This window comes from Pyxicephalus adspersus, chromosome 9 (genome assembly GCF_032062135.1).
Source record: "Pyxicephalus adspersus chromosome 9, UCB_Pads_2.0, whole genome shotgun sequence".
NCBI lineage: Eukaryota > Metazoa > Chordata > Amphibia > Anura > Pyxicephalidae > Pyxicephalus > Pyxicephalus adspersus.
The window spans coordinates 19,216,994-19,236,774 of record NC_092866.1 but is presented as its reverse complement, the minus strand read 5'-3'; the positions used below and the strand labels follow the sequence as shown (position 1 = coordinate 19,236,774).

The window sequence follows — 19,781 nt, the reverse complement described above, 5'->3', positions numbered from 1 at the left end:
CTTTTATGTGAAATAATTTGCCCAAGATTCCTTTCCTATGTGAAGTAGCAGGTGGAAGACTCTCACCTGTGAGATAATTAATGAAGAAGTACTGAGGGTGGGGATATAACATAGAACCAGGAGCTCAGTCAAGAGTTCAGCTCTGTTTGGAGAGACACAGATAGGGGTTCTGTGTGAGGGAGCTCTGTTTGGAGACGCAGTCGGTCTGTGTGAGTGAGCTCAAAAGTGAGTAGAAGGTTGCTGAAAGCTTGCTTCTGAGCTGTATATGTGCATGTAAAATCCTAATCTCCTTTCTAATGTAGATTTTTTTTGAATGGGAATTCCTGCAGCTATATTCTTTAATGCATGAAAAAAACATAATTGGCAAATTGTTAAACCATTATGTCCTAAATATTATAATAACTTGATATGCTACATCAATGAAATCTAACCCAAATCTAACACTTTTAGCAGTATCCTCAGTTTAACAAGCACAGTTTTTTTCATGTTGTGTTGGTGTACATCATGATGTGTTGGCATCAAAGAACCTGAGGGTTTCTTCAGTGGTTCCTTTTGCTGAGTGACCTCCCATCTGATGGTACATGCATAGTTTTGGATTCAACCCCATTATGCAAAGACAGTAAGATGACACCTGAGATCTTTTTAGCTATTTAGGGTGATAGGTTGGCTAACACTGGCATTCTTACCTGATTATCACTGTAAAGGGGCATTCTTTCCACCGACTCTCAATAATTTTTTTATTAGGGGTTCCCTGGAACCCAGTTTTTTTTAAGGATTCCTCTGGGGTAAAAAGATTGCTTTATATTAACTCACACTGGGGATATACTGCTTTGATGGTGTAGGCATAGTAGTGCCCAGGCAAGGTCAGGTACCAGGAACTGCTGCCATTTTCTAGGAGAAATTAGAAAACAAATGTACTCATTAGACAAAATTAACATTTCTAGAACAGAGGTCACCAACCTTTTTGGTCCCGTTATGGACCATTAAAATTACCGGCTCCTGACCGTGCATGCGGTTATCAATCAAAGGGGGGGGGGGCCTCCCCATAGTGATGTCATAACGCCATAACCCCGCCCACTCTGCCATCGCAGATCTAAGCCTGTGATGGGAGAGTGGGCGGGTTGTGTGCAGAGACACAGCCTGCCCACCTGCCTGAGCCTGGGAACTGCTCGGAGGACGTGGTCCGTGGCTGTGGCCGGTGCGCCCCCTTGGCGGGTTTTTCTCCTGGCCCAGTTCGGGGGTGTATCGGCCAGAACCGCGGATCCCCAAAAATCTTCTCCAGGACCACCAGTGGTCTGTGGACCACCAGTTGGCGACCGCTTTTCTAGATGTCAAATATAAAATTACTATACTTAAACAGGATTCATAAAGGGCCAAAATTTTACACAGTGCTGTACATTAAATAGGGTCATATATAAATATAAAATATAATATAAATTTATATATATATTTTTTTTTTATATAATATATATAATAATATGTTAACATCAGTTAAATTACAAACTTACTGTATGCATGGAAAAAAACAACAAAGCAGAAGTAAGCAAGTCAGAGGGTAAAGCATATTTTAAGCACATAATATATTGTACAATTTTTTGCCTGAGGTTATTCAGGCCTTTTGCGTTATTATCACCTTTAGTTTTATTCTGAAATAATGTGACATTCTGAAACTACGACACACTGTGAAATATATCTTTCTGAGAAAGTTTTACATTTTTCGTGGAAATTCTATTACTACAGTATTATTTTAGTGAACTTCACTGATGTCCTAACTAAAATGATTTTGATAGCTGGTTGGCGCAGAAGCATGAAGAGCCTCATTACCAAACACTTCACAGATCTCATTTTGGACTGTTGATAAGTTATTAAACCAGACCTGTAGTGACAGAGTACACTACAAAATTAGTGATACACAATAGCATGTACAAAACTGTGCACCTTTTTACTGTTAAAGCCCGTAACTTGAATAGGCAACCCTACCTGCCAACCTCTTTGGAGGGCCAGCCAGGGTAAATGGTATTCTTTTATTTCATATACTTACCTTTTTCCAGGGTGTGCATGACATGTCCTTACTGGCTGGCAACCTAGAACAGCAGTCGCCAACTGGTGGTCCGTCAAAAAATTTTGGTGGACCGTGGCTCTTGCCGGGCACCCTCCACTGGGGTCAGAAGAAGGACCCCGCTGGGAAGGCTCAACGGCCAGAGCTGTGTACCATGACTCCTGTACGCATCGCAGGCTCAGGGTGGGGGCAGTTTATGTCTCTGGACACAACCTGACCACTCCCTGAGCCTGCGATGGGAGAGTGGACAGGTTCTGGCATCATGACGTCACTATGGGGGAAGTTTCTTCCCCTTTGAGTGACACATGGCTCCCGTCCGTCCGGAGTCCATGCACTTAGTTGTCAGTAGGTCTGAAAAGGTTGGCGACAACTGATCTAGAAGACTGAGGACATCCAGTAACAGAATTAAATTAGTGTAGGGGACAGCTAAAGGAGTAATTGTGTGACCATAAAAAAAATAATTCTTGGGGTTGGGGTTTGAAGGGTTGGAGTTATGATATAGGGCCTGGAGCCATGGAGCCTCTGATATAGGGCCTAGATTATTAAAGCTAATAAATATAAAGCCTGGTGAAGATAGACTATCATATAAGAATCCAGATAATGCAACAAACCTGGAATGGATGTCTTAACAATCATTTGTTTTTAGTTGGCAAATGTTTTCAGTCTGCAATAGATTCATTCCAGGTTTGTTGGATCACCCGGGTTCTATCTAAGTCTTGGAAAGCTTTAATAAACTAGCCCCACCATACCTCATTTAGATTTTGGGTACATTATGTAGACATGTACATCATACATACAGCTTTCTTTCATTGTCAAATGTTAAATAGAAACTCTAGTTGATGGCATTTCCTGCAATGTTTTAGTGCTAATCTGACCACTAAGCAAATTTTTAAGTGAGGTCAGATGTTTGAATCAGTAATGGGCCAAGCAAAGGTTAAGGTGATTTGAACAGAACAAATTCATTGGTTAAATGGGTTTAAAAATAATAAAGATAACGTCAGCTCAAGACTAGCGCAACATCAGAAAATGTAAGGAATCCACACATATACATGAATAATGGTTGTTAGTAGAAGGTCAGTATAGTACCATTAAACAGGTTTCTCCACTCCTCAAACTTTTGTTAAGTGAGTGATATTCGGTCCCTCCCTCATCTGAGCACTGGGAGCAATTGAAGTCCCTGAACTTTAATAGTCATTTACCACCTACAACTTAAGAATGTCTACTTATGGAATATGCTTTTTACTTACAGCCATCCTCTTACGTAAGTAATGGTGAAATGGGTGCGTTTCCTGGGCATTGCAAGAATAATAGCGGGCATGCGGTTTCCAATCATTGTCAGATTACTACTTACAGTTGTGTTTGCCAGTGTTGTGAGTATTGTATAACCATTATAATTCAAACTTCTCAATGCTGTTGTGGAAAAATCTTCCATATACAATTCTTCGTATTGTATTGGTTAGCTAATTGGACACTTAAATAACTTTATTGTACTAAATTTAAAAAAATGGTCCATTGCCTTTGTGGTTACCTCTTTACATTTCATAAACATGTAACAATTATGTTTGTGTTTTCAACTTTTTTCATGTTAGAGAGATGATTGTTTACTACCATGCAACTGATTATTTGGCTTTAAGTGTTAGCATCTTATCATTGCCCTGATTTTGGCAAAGGGCATTTGTTTGGAGTTGATTAACTGATAGTGAGAACAGTAGACCATGCCTGTGCATGGAGTTGTGTGTTGGTGGGGGTTCCCAATAGGTGCTTCAGTTTCCTCCCACATCCCAAAAACTTCAATTTAGGTTATATTACTTTACCCTCAGAATTGGCCCTAGACTGTGGTAATTACGGTACATTTATTTATAGTAGGGACAATTGATTATGAGCTCCTCTGTGGATGTCAGTACTATATAAATACAGTCAGTATGTCAGTACTAAAAAAACACAGGATATTAATAATAGTTTTCAGTATACTAAAGTCCACTTGTAGTGTCCATTGGAAACCCGTGTGACAAGATGACAAAATGAAGACGCACAAGCATCAAGTTTGTTGTAGAAAAGTGCATGCTCAAAGACCATCATGACAGAAGCAACCATTTTTATTATAATAAAAGCTGCAGATTGTAAAGTATTGAGAAAAAAACAGACACCCCTATATATGCCCAGGAACAGGTATTCCAGTCAACTGCAGCATTTAACAAACCCCTTGTTCTGTGATGAGGTTCTTTTTCCAGAGGAGGAAAAGCAACAGCATAGCCAGAAGCAACGTGTCACTTCTAGAAACTACGCCACAACTGCAACTGTGTGCAAAGTAATTCCCAAGTACTCCAATACAGTTAAATGGGAGCAATTGGTAATTGGATATGAGGTACGACACTGTCAGAAAGGAGCCTAAGGCTTAATGGGTAATTGCCAATGAGTAGGCTGATTTTAGGGGTTCAGTTCATTATTAGGAGTTCAGATAAGAGAGAGAATGTACAAACTGTCCAGGAAGAACAACAATGAATATCCAGCTGGCAAAGTGTTGATTTTTTATTTATTTATTTATGCAATTGAATAATTTTAAATATGTACCGGTGCCACCTGTGTATGCCTTGCGTTGACCACAGTCTACACTACATATGCAGTCTGCCTTTAAAACAAAACACCATAGCACTATACATCCAAGCAGTGGATATTAAATTCTGCCCAGGTCATCTGTTTTTTAACAGAAATTGAGGTCAGGCAACTTCTTTCCATTCTTCAAATGTTTCAGTGCCCACTGTGGCCCAATATGTTGGTTCCCAGCTGACAGGATTGTATCCTATGTGGTCTTTAGTTTAATTAAAAGTGCAGAAGGTAAACAGTCTCTAATGCTATGTCCACTTTCTCTGGCACCAACAATCATCCCACAATTACATATACTCAGATTGCCCATGTATAGGAATTAAAGGATTCATTTCAAATGCTTTGAGAAAAAGGAAAATTCTAGTAGGTTGTTAAGTTCTTTGTAGTTTACCCTGAAAGTTAACAGTTGCAGATCTCTGTTTGTACTTTGGAATTTCCAATTTACATCATAGGGATTAAATAAATAATAAAAAAAACTCTGTTATTTTAAGTAAACTTTTCTTTTCTACACAATGGAGCTTTTTTCAGCAAACATGAACTCTGGACTTTTGCTTTATTATACACTATCAGTGCATATACGTATGATGATTTTACAAAGTACACTGTATGTGTGAGAGCATATTTTATTTCAATATAGTTTTTTTAGCATGTATGAGAGTATATATATATATATATATATATAGAGAGAGAGAGAGAGAGCAGACAAGCAAAAAAGACCACAAGAGCAAATCTTGTGATAATACCCAACATATTTTTACATGAACAGCCTTGCTGTGAGTGTCATAATATGCAAAAATAAAAAAAGAAAGCAACAAGTGCTAATGGGTTTGTAACACATAGGAAACAAGGATAAAATGTAACATAAACCAGGGTGTGTAACAGAGATAGGGGTACACTTCACAAAGGGAGGAACAGCAGGAAGGAGGGGTACAAGGGAGAGGGGTGGAATGGGTAGGAGGGGTAGTAGCTAAAGGAGTTATGTGTAGCACAAGTGGTGATAAAGCCCAAAAAGAAAAAGGGGGTTCCAGGGCATGTAAAAGTACATAGGGTAACCAGGTTCTTAGGCAAGATACTTTTAGAAAATGCCCCCCCCCCCCCCCCTAGAACCATGTAGTAGAAATTTTCTCCTCTGTGCTATGGATGGTGGCCATCAAATCTTCCATCAGCAATGTATTCATATATATAACTATGAAGATAACAAAATAAATTGGCTGAACCGTTTTCGACTGATGGGCATGCATGAGATTAGCAAATGAAAGTCTTACAAAGGATAAGCTTATGTAATGGGAAAGGAAAGATGGAACAAAAAGATAATACTGGCAGTGTACTAATATGGGGTAAGCATTGCTTGCTCAGCATGGGGCTTGAGGTGAAGGTGGGTTCAACTGACACATATAAACATATTTTGGGACTTTTCTTGACTTTTTTTTTTCAACATGGTCTAGTTGTTGTGTTATTTCTTTCATTTACTGTATTGGTCACTGTATTGGTTCATAATTTACACATATGTATATCACAACAAAAGAGGTTAGCTACTTATGAATATAGTCGCCAACCTTTCAGACCTCACAGACCACCAAATTCATAATTTTAAATCCTATGGACCAATAATTAGAGTTTTTTAAAAAAGATAAATACATTTGTAAAATACTGATCTTCCTAATGGTGCCTGACAAAGACTGTGAAGGCTCTGATTCATGGATCAGCCCACGGTTGTGGTTGAAACAGTACCGTACGGCTCGGCAACGTTTGCCTCACAAAACTTAAGGCTACACTGACGTCACGCTGCGGTTCCCTTGTTTTTCCATCTCTAGTACAGTTTGTGAGTTTAGTGCAAAAATTGTGAAAATTGTCATTCAGAATAAAAGAATTTATTGGAATATTATTTTTGTTTTTTTAATAATAAAACATAAAAATTGCAAATAATATACAAATTTTCTGTGCACCACTGGTTGGCAACCACTGATATAGAGGTCTTGGTACTATGAGACAAACCAGGTGTATAGCTAACTTACAAAGCTGGAAAGCCTGGCAAGATATTGGAATTCCTGTCTCATGATATAACTCAAAAACAGCTTAAAGTTGACTGCGTCCTAAACTGAAGTTAGAATATGAAGTTTTCTCTTTGTCTAATTTACATATGGATTTTGTATGTGTCATTGTAGGTGCATGTCACTGCAGCAACTCATCGTGCAGTTTTATTGATGTGGTGCAGACTTTTAAAAATATTCCAGGTTCTGATGTGAGGCCAGTGAAGAACTGGTCAACTCCAAGTATTGTCTACATTGACTTGTCTCTGTATACTGTTGTCAGCTTGGTAAGACTTTCTTATCCAATTTATTCTCTTTGTATCACATCATAGCTTGATGGTAAAATGTAACCTCACTGCAGTAACACCATGTTTTAGTAATAATCCAAATATGATCAGTGGGGTAATGCAGTGATGTGGCAAGAAACTAATAGGTAAGGGACTGTGGGTATTAAATAAGAGGGCTATATCAGATGTCCGAAAGAAGAGGACTCCATGCAATACATCTGAGATTCCATTGGACACAATTTAGTAAAACTGAGGACACTTTTTTCAGCCAGTGTGTATTTTTTTTTATTTTACAATATGCCTTTTTTAACTGTATTGCAAACTAGTTATTGGTTTAAAGGACAGTTAGAAAGAGTTTACTAGTGAGGGCCAACTCTCTAAAGGGAGCCACTGGAGTGTCCAAGGAGTTTCTTTTTTTTTCTCCTTAAAATCTTTGAAGAGATGGCGGCCATATGTTTTATAATATTATCGTACAATTCCCTAACACTTGTCACACGTTACAAGATGTACAATCTTCCTTAGATCTACCAAAAAATATGTAGTTGAAGAGCCTGCCTGAATGGAAGAGTATTTGCCAGTTTGGATAATTTGGATTAGGTAGGTCCGTATTTTGCACAGCTTTGTTAAACATAGAGGTAATTGTACTGTATAGTCAGATTGTAATGTGCTCCATGAGTGTTGGATCTTCAAACATCTATGCAGTGCAAGGATCTACCCAAACGGATACTGAAATTGAATTGATTTCTAAAATAGGCCTTCATACTACATTATTTTGGTAAATCTAAGAGAGAACATACAGTCAGATTATAATGCTGTCTTTTCAGTGATGTTTATACAAAGAATAATTTATATAAATTAACTTTTCTTTTAGGACACAGCCTTACAAACAATGATCACATACATCTGGTTCAATATGGTAAGAAGAAACAGTTCATATCGCTGGTACATCCAGCACTGCTGACATCAAACAACTAATAAGAAAAATATAAGCCATAAAATTCTGTACAATCTTTTTATGGTATATTTATCTGTAAGCTTGCCTGTTGGCTTTGTAAGTAAATACAAAGCCCCTGAACATAGCTTTGTCAGCAAAATTGCTAAGAGGGGTCAGCAGGACCAATTGGAAGATGTCATGATTAAAAAAAAATAAAAAAAAGAATTAAAGTAAAATATATAAACCATTTTTATTGATTTTTTCTACTTGATGACAATGCTACATTCACGGGCTTTGCAACTAACTCAAAAAGGTTGGCCCAGGCTTCAGTTTCGTTTACTATGCAATGCTAATGCTTTAAAAATAATCAAAGGGGACTTGTTTTTCCAATCAGCACCCTAACCACCACCTTTGGTGACAATATCATGTTCAGGGGCTTTAAAATTAACTTACAAATTAAGCGAGTATCATTTTTATTTCATATATTAATCACCACTAATTATAAAATGATGATGAATTTATCATCTACAGGCTTGGGAAAATGAGTTTATATCTTGGGACCCAGCTGACTATTGTGGAATTGAGCAGATTTTGATTTCTGACAGTAATTTTTGGTTACCTGACCTCTACGTTTATGAAATGTAAGTAATATAAAAAATATTAAGAATAACATAAACCTAACCAACAAGTTTTTGTTATTGAAACAAGTTCTTGTAATGTACATAGCAAGGGAGAGATCTGATCCCATTGTGTGTTTATTGTATCGTCAGCAGCATTAGGTTCAGGCGGTTTCCAATCAACTGCATCCCAATCAATGGACAGAAGGGTTAAATCCATAGCCATGGGCCAAATTGTATGAAAAGGTCCTTTACATGCATGAATCCTGATGCTGTGCCCGATGGGCCTGATTTAATAAAGCTCTCCAAGACTGGAGAGGATACACATTCATTAGTTAGGTTGAGTGATCCAGTGTACTTGGAATAGATCTGGTCCAGGATTAAAAACATTTGCGAGCTAATACCAAATGACTTTTAAGAAATCCGTTTCAGGTTTGCTAGATCACCCAGCTTCACTGATAAAAGTGCATCCTCTCCAGCCTTGGAGAACTTCAATTAATCAGGCCCATGAAGTGATAGCAAGCACACCTGTAATTATTATATGTTGCTGTACACTGTGGTTTTTGCTGGAATAAAGCAAGGCCTTTTTGGTACCAGACTGCTATCTATTCCCTGAATCCGTGAAACGCGTTAGAGATTTTTGACATTGCTCAGACAGCAGTTCTTTGTCCATCTAAGATTTGTTGTTTAATTTAATTTTTGTTGATAATTTTAATCATGTGTTTTGTGTAACGTTAAGAATTTTATTTGAAAAAAATAATTGTTGAAATAAGGTTTTCTATATACTTCTAAATACTATCAATCATTGCCAGCAATTCCATTTCTGTTTTTGTTTTGCATTACTAGGGAGGGATATGGCAATCTACTGACTTTTTTCCTCTAGTTGTGGAATAGGTAATATACCAACATTTGTTAAGAAATAGCACATGCCTTTTACAAAATCCATTCCCGGTTTGCTTGATCACCCAGCTTTACTGAGAAAAGTGTATCCTCTCCAGCCTTGGAAAGTTTTAATAAATCAGGTCCATTCCCTCAGACAATCTCTGGTGGGAATCAATTACTCCCAATAAAACACATGGACTTGGAAGATTCACACTAGGCAATGTTTTGATTCTGATTTAATGTCTGATTACCTATACACAATACTGTTACAAAATTCATGTGTAACATTCAGTTGCTTGTTTTTGCCTTTGATATGGTTCTTATATAATTTTTTAAACAAGTAATATCCAACCTATCTAATAATTCCAGGCCACATCCCCGACAAAACATCAAACACTTTGTGAATCAAAAAATCACGGTATGGGACTTTATAGGCCAATCAATACAAATTTCCTATCTTTAGGCATTTTCTTTAGGGTGCTGTAGAATCTTTTAAACGGGTTGTATTACACTTTAACAGAATTATGTTAAAAGCAGGTAAACATGAATTTGCTGATGTAACACATTAAATGTATATTTCTAATTGAAGTATGCTTGCTTTATTATGCCAGAAGTTCATATACCCACAGAACATGGTGATTTTTGTAAAGTCTTTGAAGAACATGGGGACCTGATTTATTAAAGTTCTCATAGGCTGGAGAAGACACATTTTCATCAGTGAACCTGGGTGATCCAGCAAACCTGGAATGCATTTCTTAAAAGTCATTTGCTATTTGTTAGCAAATGTTTTCAAACCTGGACCAGATCTATTCCAGGTTTGCTGGATCACCCAGGATCACCGATGAAAGTGTATTTTCTCCAGCCTTGGAAAGCTTTATTAAATCAGGGCCACGGTGTCTATGGGGACATTGACAACAAGAGAGGTGAGTAAATAGTTTTTTTAACAGAGGGCACACATTTTATTGTCTTTATTTCAGCAATTTAATCACTTTAAATGTTCAAATAATAAGAATACCAGCACTAAGCAACCACAGTGTTCCAATTGTATGTACTATATTGTATTGTTCTATCCTATTTAAAATACTTTTAATTCATTCTAAATTTACCATCCTTTGTAGGACAGAATCTGACAATAATATTCCTGTAATTCCATACTTTACTGTTACACATAAAGGAAAAATTATTAATGCTAAACCATTACGGATCGTTAGTTCCTGCAATCTAAACATCTTCAAGTTCCCCTTTGATGAACAAACCTGCAGTTTGACCTTTGGGCCCTACATTCACTCAGGTAAATTTATTTTATTAGTAAATAAACTTTTCGGATTAATTTACATAGACACAATGCTTTCTGAAATGTTAAAAAAGGGTATGGTTTACTGCTTTAGTGCACGAAGCATAATAATAGATACACATTGGGCCTGATTTATTTAAGCTCTCCAAGGCTAGAGAGGATACACTTTCATTGGTGAAGCTGGGTGATCCAGCAAACCTGTAATAGATTTCTTAAAAGTAATTAGCTATTTGTTGGCAAATGTTTTCAATCCTGGACCAGATACATTCCTGGTTTGCTGGATCACCCAGCTTCACTGATTAACGTGTACCCTCCCCAGCCTTGAAGAGGTTTAACTTTTGTTTTATATCTTTATATAATTAAAATACAATGTTTGCTATACAAATAAACATTTCATAAATGAACCTATGAGGAAGAAATCACAGAGAACTGTGGAGCACAACAGAAGCATTTTTTCAGGCTCTTTCTCTTGCTCTTTTTCTTACTCTTGAATTTTGGATACAGAAATCCCAATGAGTAAGTAATGAATAATCCTCTAGGTTATTCTCCCTCCGGGTGTATAGAGCTTAAACTATTGAGCTCTCTAGACTACACACCTTTTTTTAAAAAAAAATTAGGTATATAAATAAGTTAGGAAAATGTTGAAACAGTCTTACTGCTTTACCTGTTAATTAAAACAGAGAATACTAAATACTAAAATGCAATATTTCATTTTTTTAATTGTCCTCACCGTTTTATAGAAAAATAATATGTAAAACCACTATACATTCTCCTTAAATAAATTTGACTTGTTTCTGGCAGATATATGGGGTCTATGCACCCTTAAGCTTTAAAATTCTCATACACATAAAAATTGCATTATCTGATGCCAGCAAAAGATTTATTATACAGGTAGTCCCCGGGTTACATACGAGATGGGAACTGTAGGTTTGTTCTTAAGTTGAATTTGTATGTAAGTCAGAACAGGTACATTATTTTAATACATGCAATTAGGACATATGTTTGTCTCAACATAATATTAGGAGCATGGTGTCAGTTACTGTAAAACATCCAAAGCAAAAAGAAAAAAGATAATTTTATGTAGCCTAGACATTCATTAACTTCTGGAGCCAGCTGTGCTTTGAAACAGCTAAAGAGTTTGTCTTGGTCTTTAAAAAGTTACAAGAGCTTGCAGAAGTCTCAGTCTCAGCTGTTTTTAGCAAAAGATTTCTTCTGCAAGCCATGCAAACCGCCCCTCCGCCCTCATAGCCTCCATCCTGCACACAGCGAGCAGGTAAGCCCCGTTCATATCTAGTAGTCGTCTGTATGTTGGATGTCCTTAACCCAGGGACTTACCTGTATATTTATACTACTGTTGGAATGCGCAACATGGGTGGCATGAAATTAGCACTCATATGCAAACTGGCTGTTGGTGGAATCTGTTGGGGGTTGACTCTGAAAAAGCCTCTGGGAACAGTGGGAGGTTGAGATAACACCTCTGTGAGCAGGAATATCCTGGCCTGTGTATAAACATCAATGAAGGATGACCTCAAGAAAGCCAGGACCAACTCAAAGGACTTGCCCTCAATACAGCAGCACCACCTACTGGAGAATATCAGCGGACACCTGAGAGCAGGGTGTTTCCAGAAGAGGGAGGACACCTGAGTAAGGGGTGGATGTATGGGTGTGACTGGATGTGGACGGGGGTCCTGGAGGTGTATAAAAAGGGGCAACTGCCCCAAATCTCTCTCTTTTCTCTTCCAAAGGTACAGGGTACAGAGGACGGACTCTTTGCGTAACGTATCATTTTACTTTGTCTATATATGATCATTGTTTAGCTTAACTGGAATAATTGTTGATTAATTCTGTGTTCTGTGTTAATAAATATTTTGTTACTTAAGATCTGCGTGATTATTAAGCTAATAGAGACTTAGTAGAGATACTGACTTTCAAGAAAAGGGATAAGGGAAACAGGAATATATTTTCTTACAACTACTAATATATTTCATTTTATTCAGCAAATAGTACCAGTATGTGTAGCACTTCATTAATTCATGTAAGCAGGTTCCCCCTCTTCTTTTCATTTCACAGACATGTTTGGCCAGAGTGAAAAATTGTCCCCTAGAAGATCCAAATCCATGAGCAGGAGGGAGCACTACTCTGCTCTTCACCAACCTAACTCCTGTTCAGGGTCTTAGCAGATCTCTGAAGCAAATTGGAGACTAATGCTGTGATCACTTCTCAAAATTAGCTAAAGCTGAGGGCAGACCATAAATAAGCTAGAAATTGTGTCATATACAGTCTTTCCAAAAATGTGGACAATTGGCCAGATCTGAGCAGCTAGCAGTTTTGCATTTTTGTGGTTGTGGTTCTTATTTTGTAGATCAAACTGTCTATAAAACTTTTATTATGAGCTGAAAAGGGGACATTTGTCTGGACATCTTTTTTTATTATCCTGGGAACTCTTTTTAAACAATTGAAAGTTTGGGGGTTCAGTTAGTTACACCTTGATCCACCTGCAGTATGCCTGACCAATGTGCAATCAGCATAAAATTATTAAACTTGATAATATTCCTTATAATTGTTGTGTGCTCTGTTTGAATGCAGTTGCTGACCTTATCATGTTAGCCAAAACCAATTCCAGCCAAGTTGACAAAAACTCAAAGGATATCTTCGTCAGTAAAGGAGACTGGACCTTGGTGAGCATCACTGTGGAAAATGGAAATTTTACAAGTGAAGGTGTAGGTTACAGTGAAGTTCAATACCAGGTACAACATTCTTCTAAAGTTTTTTTTTTGTTTGGAATTAAACTTCAAATGTAAAGTTTCAATTTGCAAAATCCTTTATTGGTTTGCAGGTTTGAAATCAGGAATATGGATCTATGAATATAATATGATTTATGAACAGATCAGAATTGATTTTTCACTGATCTGAATATAGTACCTTGCTGTTTGCTTTGGGTTACTGCCCTCTGCACAATGTTATGTTTCTGAGTATCTCCAAGAATCAGACTGGTGCGCACATTGTAAACTCTTCCGGCCAGGTAACTCATCATTGTTGCAGTTGGATAGGTTGTCACCCTCAGCCCCACGCTTCCTTCGTGCATTGGAACAAAAAGTAAGTTTGCCAGACAGAAGTTTTCATCTTCAGGCAACTTAAGTTTGCCTAAGGTTTGTCTGAATTGATTACATTTATTATAGGGAGGATTGCAAACAGTAAAACAAAGGCAAAAAGAGCAAAAGTTGTTCATCTTTTGAATAAAGCATGCTTCACGATTGGTTGTTTTGGGTAAGTAATTAAGTTTGGGTTTAGATTGGTGTTATTTATTGCCCTGTTTTTTTTTAAACCAAATGGATTTATATACTGTACCTTGTATTACCAACATCAGCTATTGCTGCATGATAAACTAATCCTCCCAGAGAGTCTTTTATTTCTCTGACCTTTCAAGTTAGCATTGTTACCAATGTTGTTGGGACTTAAGTATTGGGGCCTGATTTATTAAAGCTCTCCATGAATGTGGTGAATCCTCCAGGAATCCTTGAATGTATCTGGTACGGAACTGAAAATATTTGCCAACTAGTTTCAAATTATTTTTAAGAAATCCATTCCAGGTTTGTTGGATAACCCAAGTTCTCTCATGATAGTCTACATACTTCAGACTTGAAGAGCTTTCATAGATCAGGACAAAAGTGAAGAAACCTTGCACGTTGCTTGTATTACAAAGCTGGCTGGTCAATGGGGCATTAGTCGAAGGAGATTTGTACAGGTGCCATGTTAAAGCAGGCACAAGGGAGCGACATTACGCAGAGGTGTTGAGCCTATGGTTGGTCTTTATCTGGTGGAATGTATAATTGAACATTTACTCTCTAACCCTAATGAAACCTTCTTCTAATTTTTTTTGTAGAATTATAAACAACTAGCCGTAGTGGACACTACAGGCTAAGGAAGATTGTCTTAGACATACATGGTGAACTGTAGTTATGGATGATTAGAAGCACTTAGGGGGAAAAAAATATATACTACAGAGGCAGCTAAACAAAGGGGATCTGTGACTGGCAAGGCCCATTTTATACAATTGATATCAGCCCTTCCTAATTTTAAGTGTAACAGGGGTATAGGTTCATAGGTTAGGTTGATAATACAGTGATTGTCTTGTGTCTTCTTTACATGAACACAAGTTGTCTATGTTTTAGTTGCCTCAACAGTCTTCCCAATGGGATCCCTTTCCACCCCCCAATCTCGTAGCAGAAGTATAGTTTACTAAAGCTATTGGTATGTTATGCTTCCCCCAGTAACAATGTTACCGGTTTTCATGTTCAACTAACACCACCAATGTATTAATTTGGATTAATTTACCTTTGGGAACTGGAGTAATTATATCCTAAACTATGATAACTTCCATACACCAGCTTTTTTGGCAGAAGGATTGTAACTTAAGAGAGAGGGCAAAAAAAGAAAAGCAAAAATGATAGTCATCAAATTAGATCATCGTCATCAGACATTAATAAGAAATATATAAGAACTGATTATCTTTGGTAGGCAAATATTCATATTTTCTTGTAATATGTATACTTTGTGTTTCATTCTCTTTGTAGATCACCATTAAACGAGCTCCAGTTGTTTATATAATAAATTTAATTATCCCAGCATGCTTTATGGTAATCTTGGATGTTTCCAGTATGTTCATTGAGTTGAGGACTGGAGAGAGGCTCGGCTTTAAAATAACAGTGGTTTTGGGATTCTCTGTGCTTCTGCTGATCCTTAATGACATGCTACCCAATTCTGACAACCCACCGGTATTAGGTATGTGTTCTGTTTGCAATCTACTTTCTCATAATGAGATTTCATATATGTAAATTCTTTAAGAAAATCTGTAAATAAATGTGATGAGAAGAATAGATAATGCTGAGCAGGAGCGGCTTGCCTGAAGATGAAAAGACTTTGAATGTCACTTTTTGTCAGTTAGCATTTTCTTCTGGTGGCTTTTTGTTTTTTGTTTTTTATTTTAGGTCTGTTTTTATGTGGTTACTCGGTAGGTATAGGTATTTTACAATGAGCACTGCTGGTGAATGCTATATGGTGGGATGGGAGAGCAGCATGCAGCTTTTACCCTAGCCCATGTACTTCTGGGGGTTGCAGTGAAGCAGTCAAACAGAGTTTTGTTACAAACTTGCCTGTGGTCTTGGTCCAGGTTTTTGTTCCCTATTACTGTGTTATATTGCCTTGTTCTAAGTTGTTGGTAGAAGTAGAACCTTTGCTTCCTTATGTTAGAGCCTATGGCAGGGAGAACGTTGAGCAGCACAAAATTGACTTCACCTATGTTGACTATAAGTGCTTAATAGTACTCATTTCATCCTTTAAATCTATTCCTGATACAGGTTTATTCGATTCTCAAAGTCTAACTTGGTCGTTACCACTAAACTCCAAAAGCACTCCTGTGATCATTACCTTCCTGACTAATGGGAAGCTTAGGAGGGACAGTAGTAAACTTTACTTGTACAGTAAACATTTAGACTTTATTTGGGCGTTACATGTTCTATAACACTTAGTTATTACTAAAGGCAATCATCTTCTATACATTATTATTATTATTACACAGTATTTATAGCGCCAACATTTTACACATATTATTAGTGATGTCACTAGCTGTGCCTCAAAGGGGCTCACAATCTAATGTCCCTACCATATGACTTTAACCCCCCTAGCGTTCTAATTCTGTCTGTATTTATTTATTTTACATTGTAGGTCTATAATTTTTAGGCATAACTCATTGAAATATGTCAAATATTTAATAAATTTAATAATAAACTTTAAATAAAAAAACACAAAAATCTGTTAAAATAAAAAAAAAGTAATAGATGTAAAAAAAACTGTACAGTAGCATATATATATATATATATATATATATATATTTATTTATATTATAATTCTATATATATTATATCAAGACTCAATACAGCTATTATGTATTGAATCCAAAACAAAATTATTTGAATTTTCCGCCGATCCTCGAGCCCACACTGACGCATGCACTGAAGTCACAGGGGAAAAGATGTGTCCCCAGGACCTGCGGGAACCAGCAGAACGCCGGGGGATGACAACGGAACAAGGTAAGTGTTTTTTTTTTTAATCTTTTTAGCGACCCCGAGTTCGACTCGGGAGAACCGCTTTTTGCATGGAAAATCCACCCCGAGTCACACACGGGATTACCGCTAGTGGGGTTAATACAGTCTAAGGTCAATTTTGGGGGGAAGCCAATTAACTTAACTGCATGTTTTTGGAATGTGGGGGGAAACCGGAGTACCCAGAGAAAACCCACACAAACACGGGGAGAAGTTGTAAACTCCATGCAGATAGTGTCCTGGCCGAGATTCGATCCGGGGATCTGGCACTGAGTGCTAACCTCTGAGATACGAAATGCTAAAATGCTCAGGTTTGTGACAGGTAGTTTTAACAGAAATAAAACATGAAGAAAACAAATACATACAATTTGAATTCTTTGTTGTTTGTACAGGTATCTTCTGCTGTGTGTGTCTGGCTGTCATGGTTATCAGTATAATCGGTTCCATTTTTACCTCCTATATGTTAATGTTGTCTGAAACTCAACCAACTGTCCCTCACTGGATCAAAACCTGGATTATGAGACATCTTGCCCGCATTCTTCTCTTTAATATGAAATCCCATAAACAAAAGCTGATGGTCAATGACACAGAAAAAGGTAAGTACACCGAATACAAAATGCCAACCGTTACCATAACTGAAAAATGGAACATACATAATGCAAAAGGTGTTTAAGGGCCTGATTAATTAGAGCTCTCCAAGGCTGGAGAGGATACACTTTCACCGGTCAATCTGGGTGATCAAGCAAACCTGGAATGGATTTCTTCAAAATCATTTTCTATTAGTTAGCAAATATCTCAAATCCTGGACCAGATCTATTTCAGGTTTGCTGGATCACCCAGCTTCACTGATGAAAGTATATCCTCTCCAGCCTTTGTGAGCTTTAATAAATCAGGCCCATTTACTTCTTCCTGTCCTGTTATAGGAAATTACCAGACCAATGCTGGCAAGTGAGGCTGTCATAATATAGTCCCTATTATATGTAGAATTGCAAGGAGGTTAGGTTAAAAACCATTTAATCAGATCCAGGTTTTAATTTGGTATCTTTTTAAAGCACTCTTCCTATAGAGATGCTTGTTCCTGATACAAATGGATTTCCCTCACTTTGGAAAGATTACCTCTTATTTCCCGTTGTGTCTATTCGACAGGGAACCCCCTCCCCCAATGGCTATTCATATAATGTAAAGGATAACTCTACTTACACACAAAAGTACAATTATCTGTTTGCCCCTGGAGTGAACCACAATTCTAAACTGGATCTACTACCTAGGCTGTGAATTAATCCTATCTACAGTGTCGTAAAGATATGGAACGTCAGATTGATGCCAGTTTGGTTGCACACAGCAAAAAGGTTACGATAGTGTGATATTCAGGAGGAGAACACTCTATTTCCCAAATTAAGCATGGCTAAAGCTGGGAATGGGGTTATAAAAACTTACGTAACTTCAACTATTACCTTAAACACCAATGCCCAAATCCCTCTAATACTTTGCACCTCCAAATATATGATAGAGCAAACCAATGTGGCTCCTGCATAAGGACTAGCACTATTTTTGCAGCACTGGAGAAGAACCATTCTTCAGAATGAATGGCACAGCATATTGATATCACGTGTGGGATGTGACCTTCTGTTTTGTGCAAGATATATACAACAACCTATATATGTAATATGGCATAAAATGTATGTTTTCCTTCTGTTGTATGTGTATATTATTGTATAGCTTTGTTAGTTCTAGAAGAAAACAGGCTCAGTTTTATACAGTCTATATTTCTCTTTTGTAGGGACAACCTATGAGAAGAAACCTGAACCAAGCAAGGCTATAGAGATGAAGAAGCGGGATGTACAAAAAGAAACAAACGTCCCCTTAGAGGTGAAACTGCTGAAAAGGCTTCTGGTAGAAGTTCTCAAGATCCACCAAGAACTAATTCACTCCAAGAACCAGAATGATGCAAAGTCCGACTGGCATTTTGCAGCAGTTGTGGTGGACCGGCTTGTCTTAATAGTCTATTTAATTATTGTTATAATAATGTTTGCTGTGGTCATAAATGTCTGGGCTACGTAACAAAACTCTTGTGACAAAACTAGATTGTTTTTAACTTATGCTTTTATTGTGGATATATTGGACCTGATTTAATAAAGTTCTCCAAGTCTGGAGAGGATACATTTTCATCAGTGAAGCTGGGTGATCCAGCATACCCGGAATGGATTTTTCCTAAGTCATTTGCTATCAAATGTTTTGAATCCTGGGCCAGATCCGTTCCAGGTTTGCCAGATCACCCAGCTTCACTGATTTAAGTGTATCTTCTCCAGCCTTTAATAAATTAGGCGCATTCCATCCAGTGTTTTAAAATTGATTTAAAGGGGAATTCTATTCAATAAATAGACCTCAATCTATTCATGAATCTTTGTTTTTCATAAATAAGAGTGTCTTTGAAAATTGTCAAATCCTTCTAATTTATTTTTCATTAAACCATGGCTTCCTATAATGTTTTGTGGTCATTAAACCTAACAAATTACAAAGTTTTATAAGCTGGTTTATATTGAGTATATATTCACAAATTCATATAATACGTGCCATGTTATGAACAACTTTACTGGGTGCAAATGTGGCCAGGAATTTGGAAGGAGATCACAGTGCTAAAATAAGCACGATTGCCATTCTATCCCATGATGTCATCAAAAGAAAGAACGATAGGCCTGGAAATATATATTTATATAATTAGCAATTGTGCTACCCAAGGATCACTAGGTCAGATTTATACATTCTGCCAATGAAAATAAGATAAACAAAAGTATACTGCAAAATAAAAGAATACAAGCAGGCAACATGCTTTTTTTTGCAGAAGGGACAGGCAAAGATTCCGCCTGTCAAAAAAAAAAAAAATCTTTAAAATACTTTAATCTCTCCTTTGTAGGTCAGGGTCAAACAATGGAATTAACTTCCTACATTACATTATAAAAGTTATAAAACTTA

The 19,781-nt window shown here is 37.2% G+C and overlaps 1 protein-coding gene across 2 annotated transcripts in view; it reads left to right on the top strand.

The window, feature by feature from the left end:
• Positions 1-19,311, top strand: part of LOC140338585 (5-hydroxytryptamine receptor 3A-like) — a 25,291-nt gene extending 5,980 nt beyond the window's left edge. The window contains exons 3-11 of one of the 2 annotated variants that reach the window (XM_072422844.1): positions 3,309-3,429; positions 6,829-6,980; positions 7,852-7,896; positions 8,446-8,555; positions 10,532-10,704; positions 13,294-13,454; positions 15,282-15,489; positions 17,201-17,404; positions 18,589-19,311. In XM_072422844.1, coding sequence (XP_072278945.1) covers positions 3,336-3,429; positions 6,829-6,980; positions 7,852-7,896; positions 8,446-8,555; positions 10,532-10,704; positions 13,294-13,454; positions 15,282-15,489; positions 17,201-17,404; positions 18,589-18,869 — 1,428 coding nt within the window. In that variant the 5' untranslated portion in view covers positions 3,309-3,335 and the 3' untranslated portion in view covers positions 18,870-19,311. The remainder of the gene's footprint in view (positions 1-3,308; positions 3,430-6,828; positions 6,981-7,851; positions 7,897-8,445; positions 8,556-10,531; positions 10,705-13,293; positions 13,455-15,281; positions 15,490-17,200; positions 17,405-18,588) is intronic. The other variant, XM_072422845.1, reaches the window with a different exon arrangement.
• Positions 19,312-19,781: the final 470 nt, after the last annotated feature.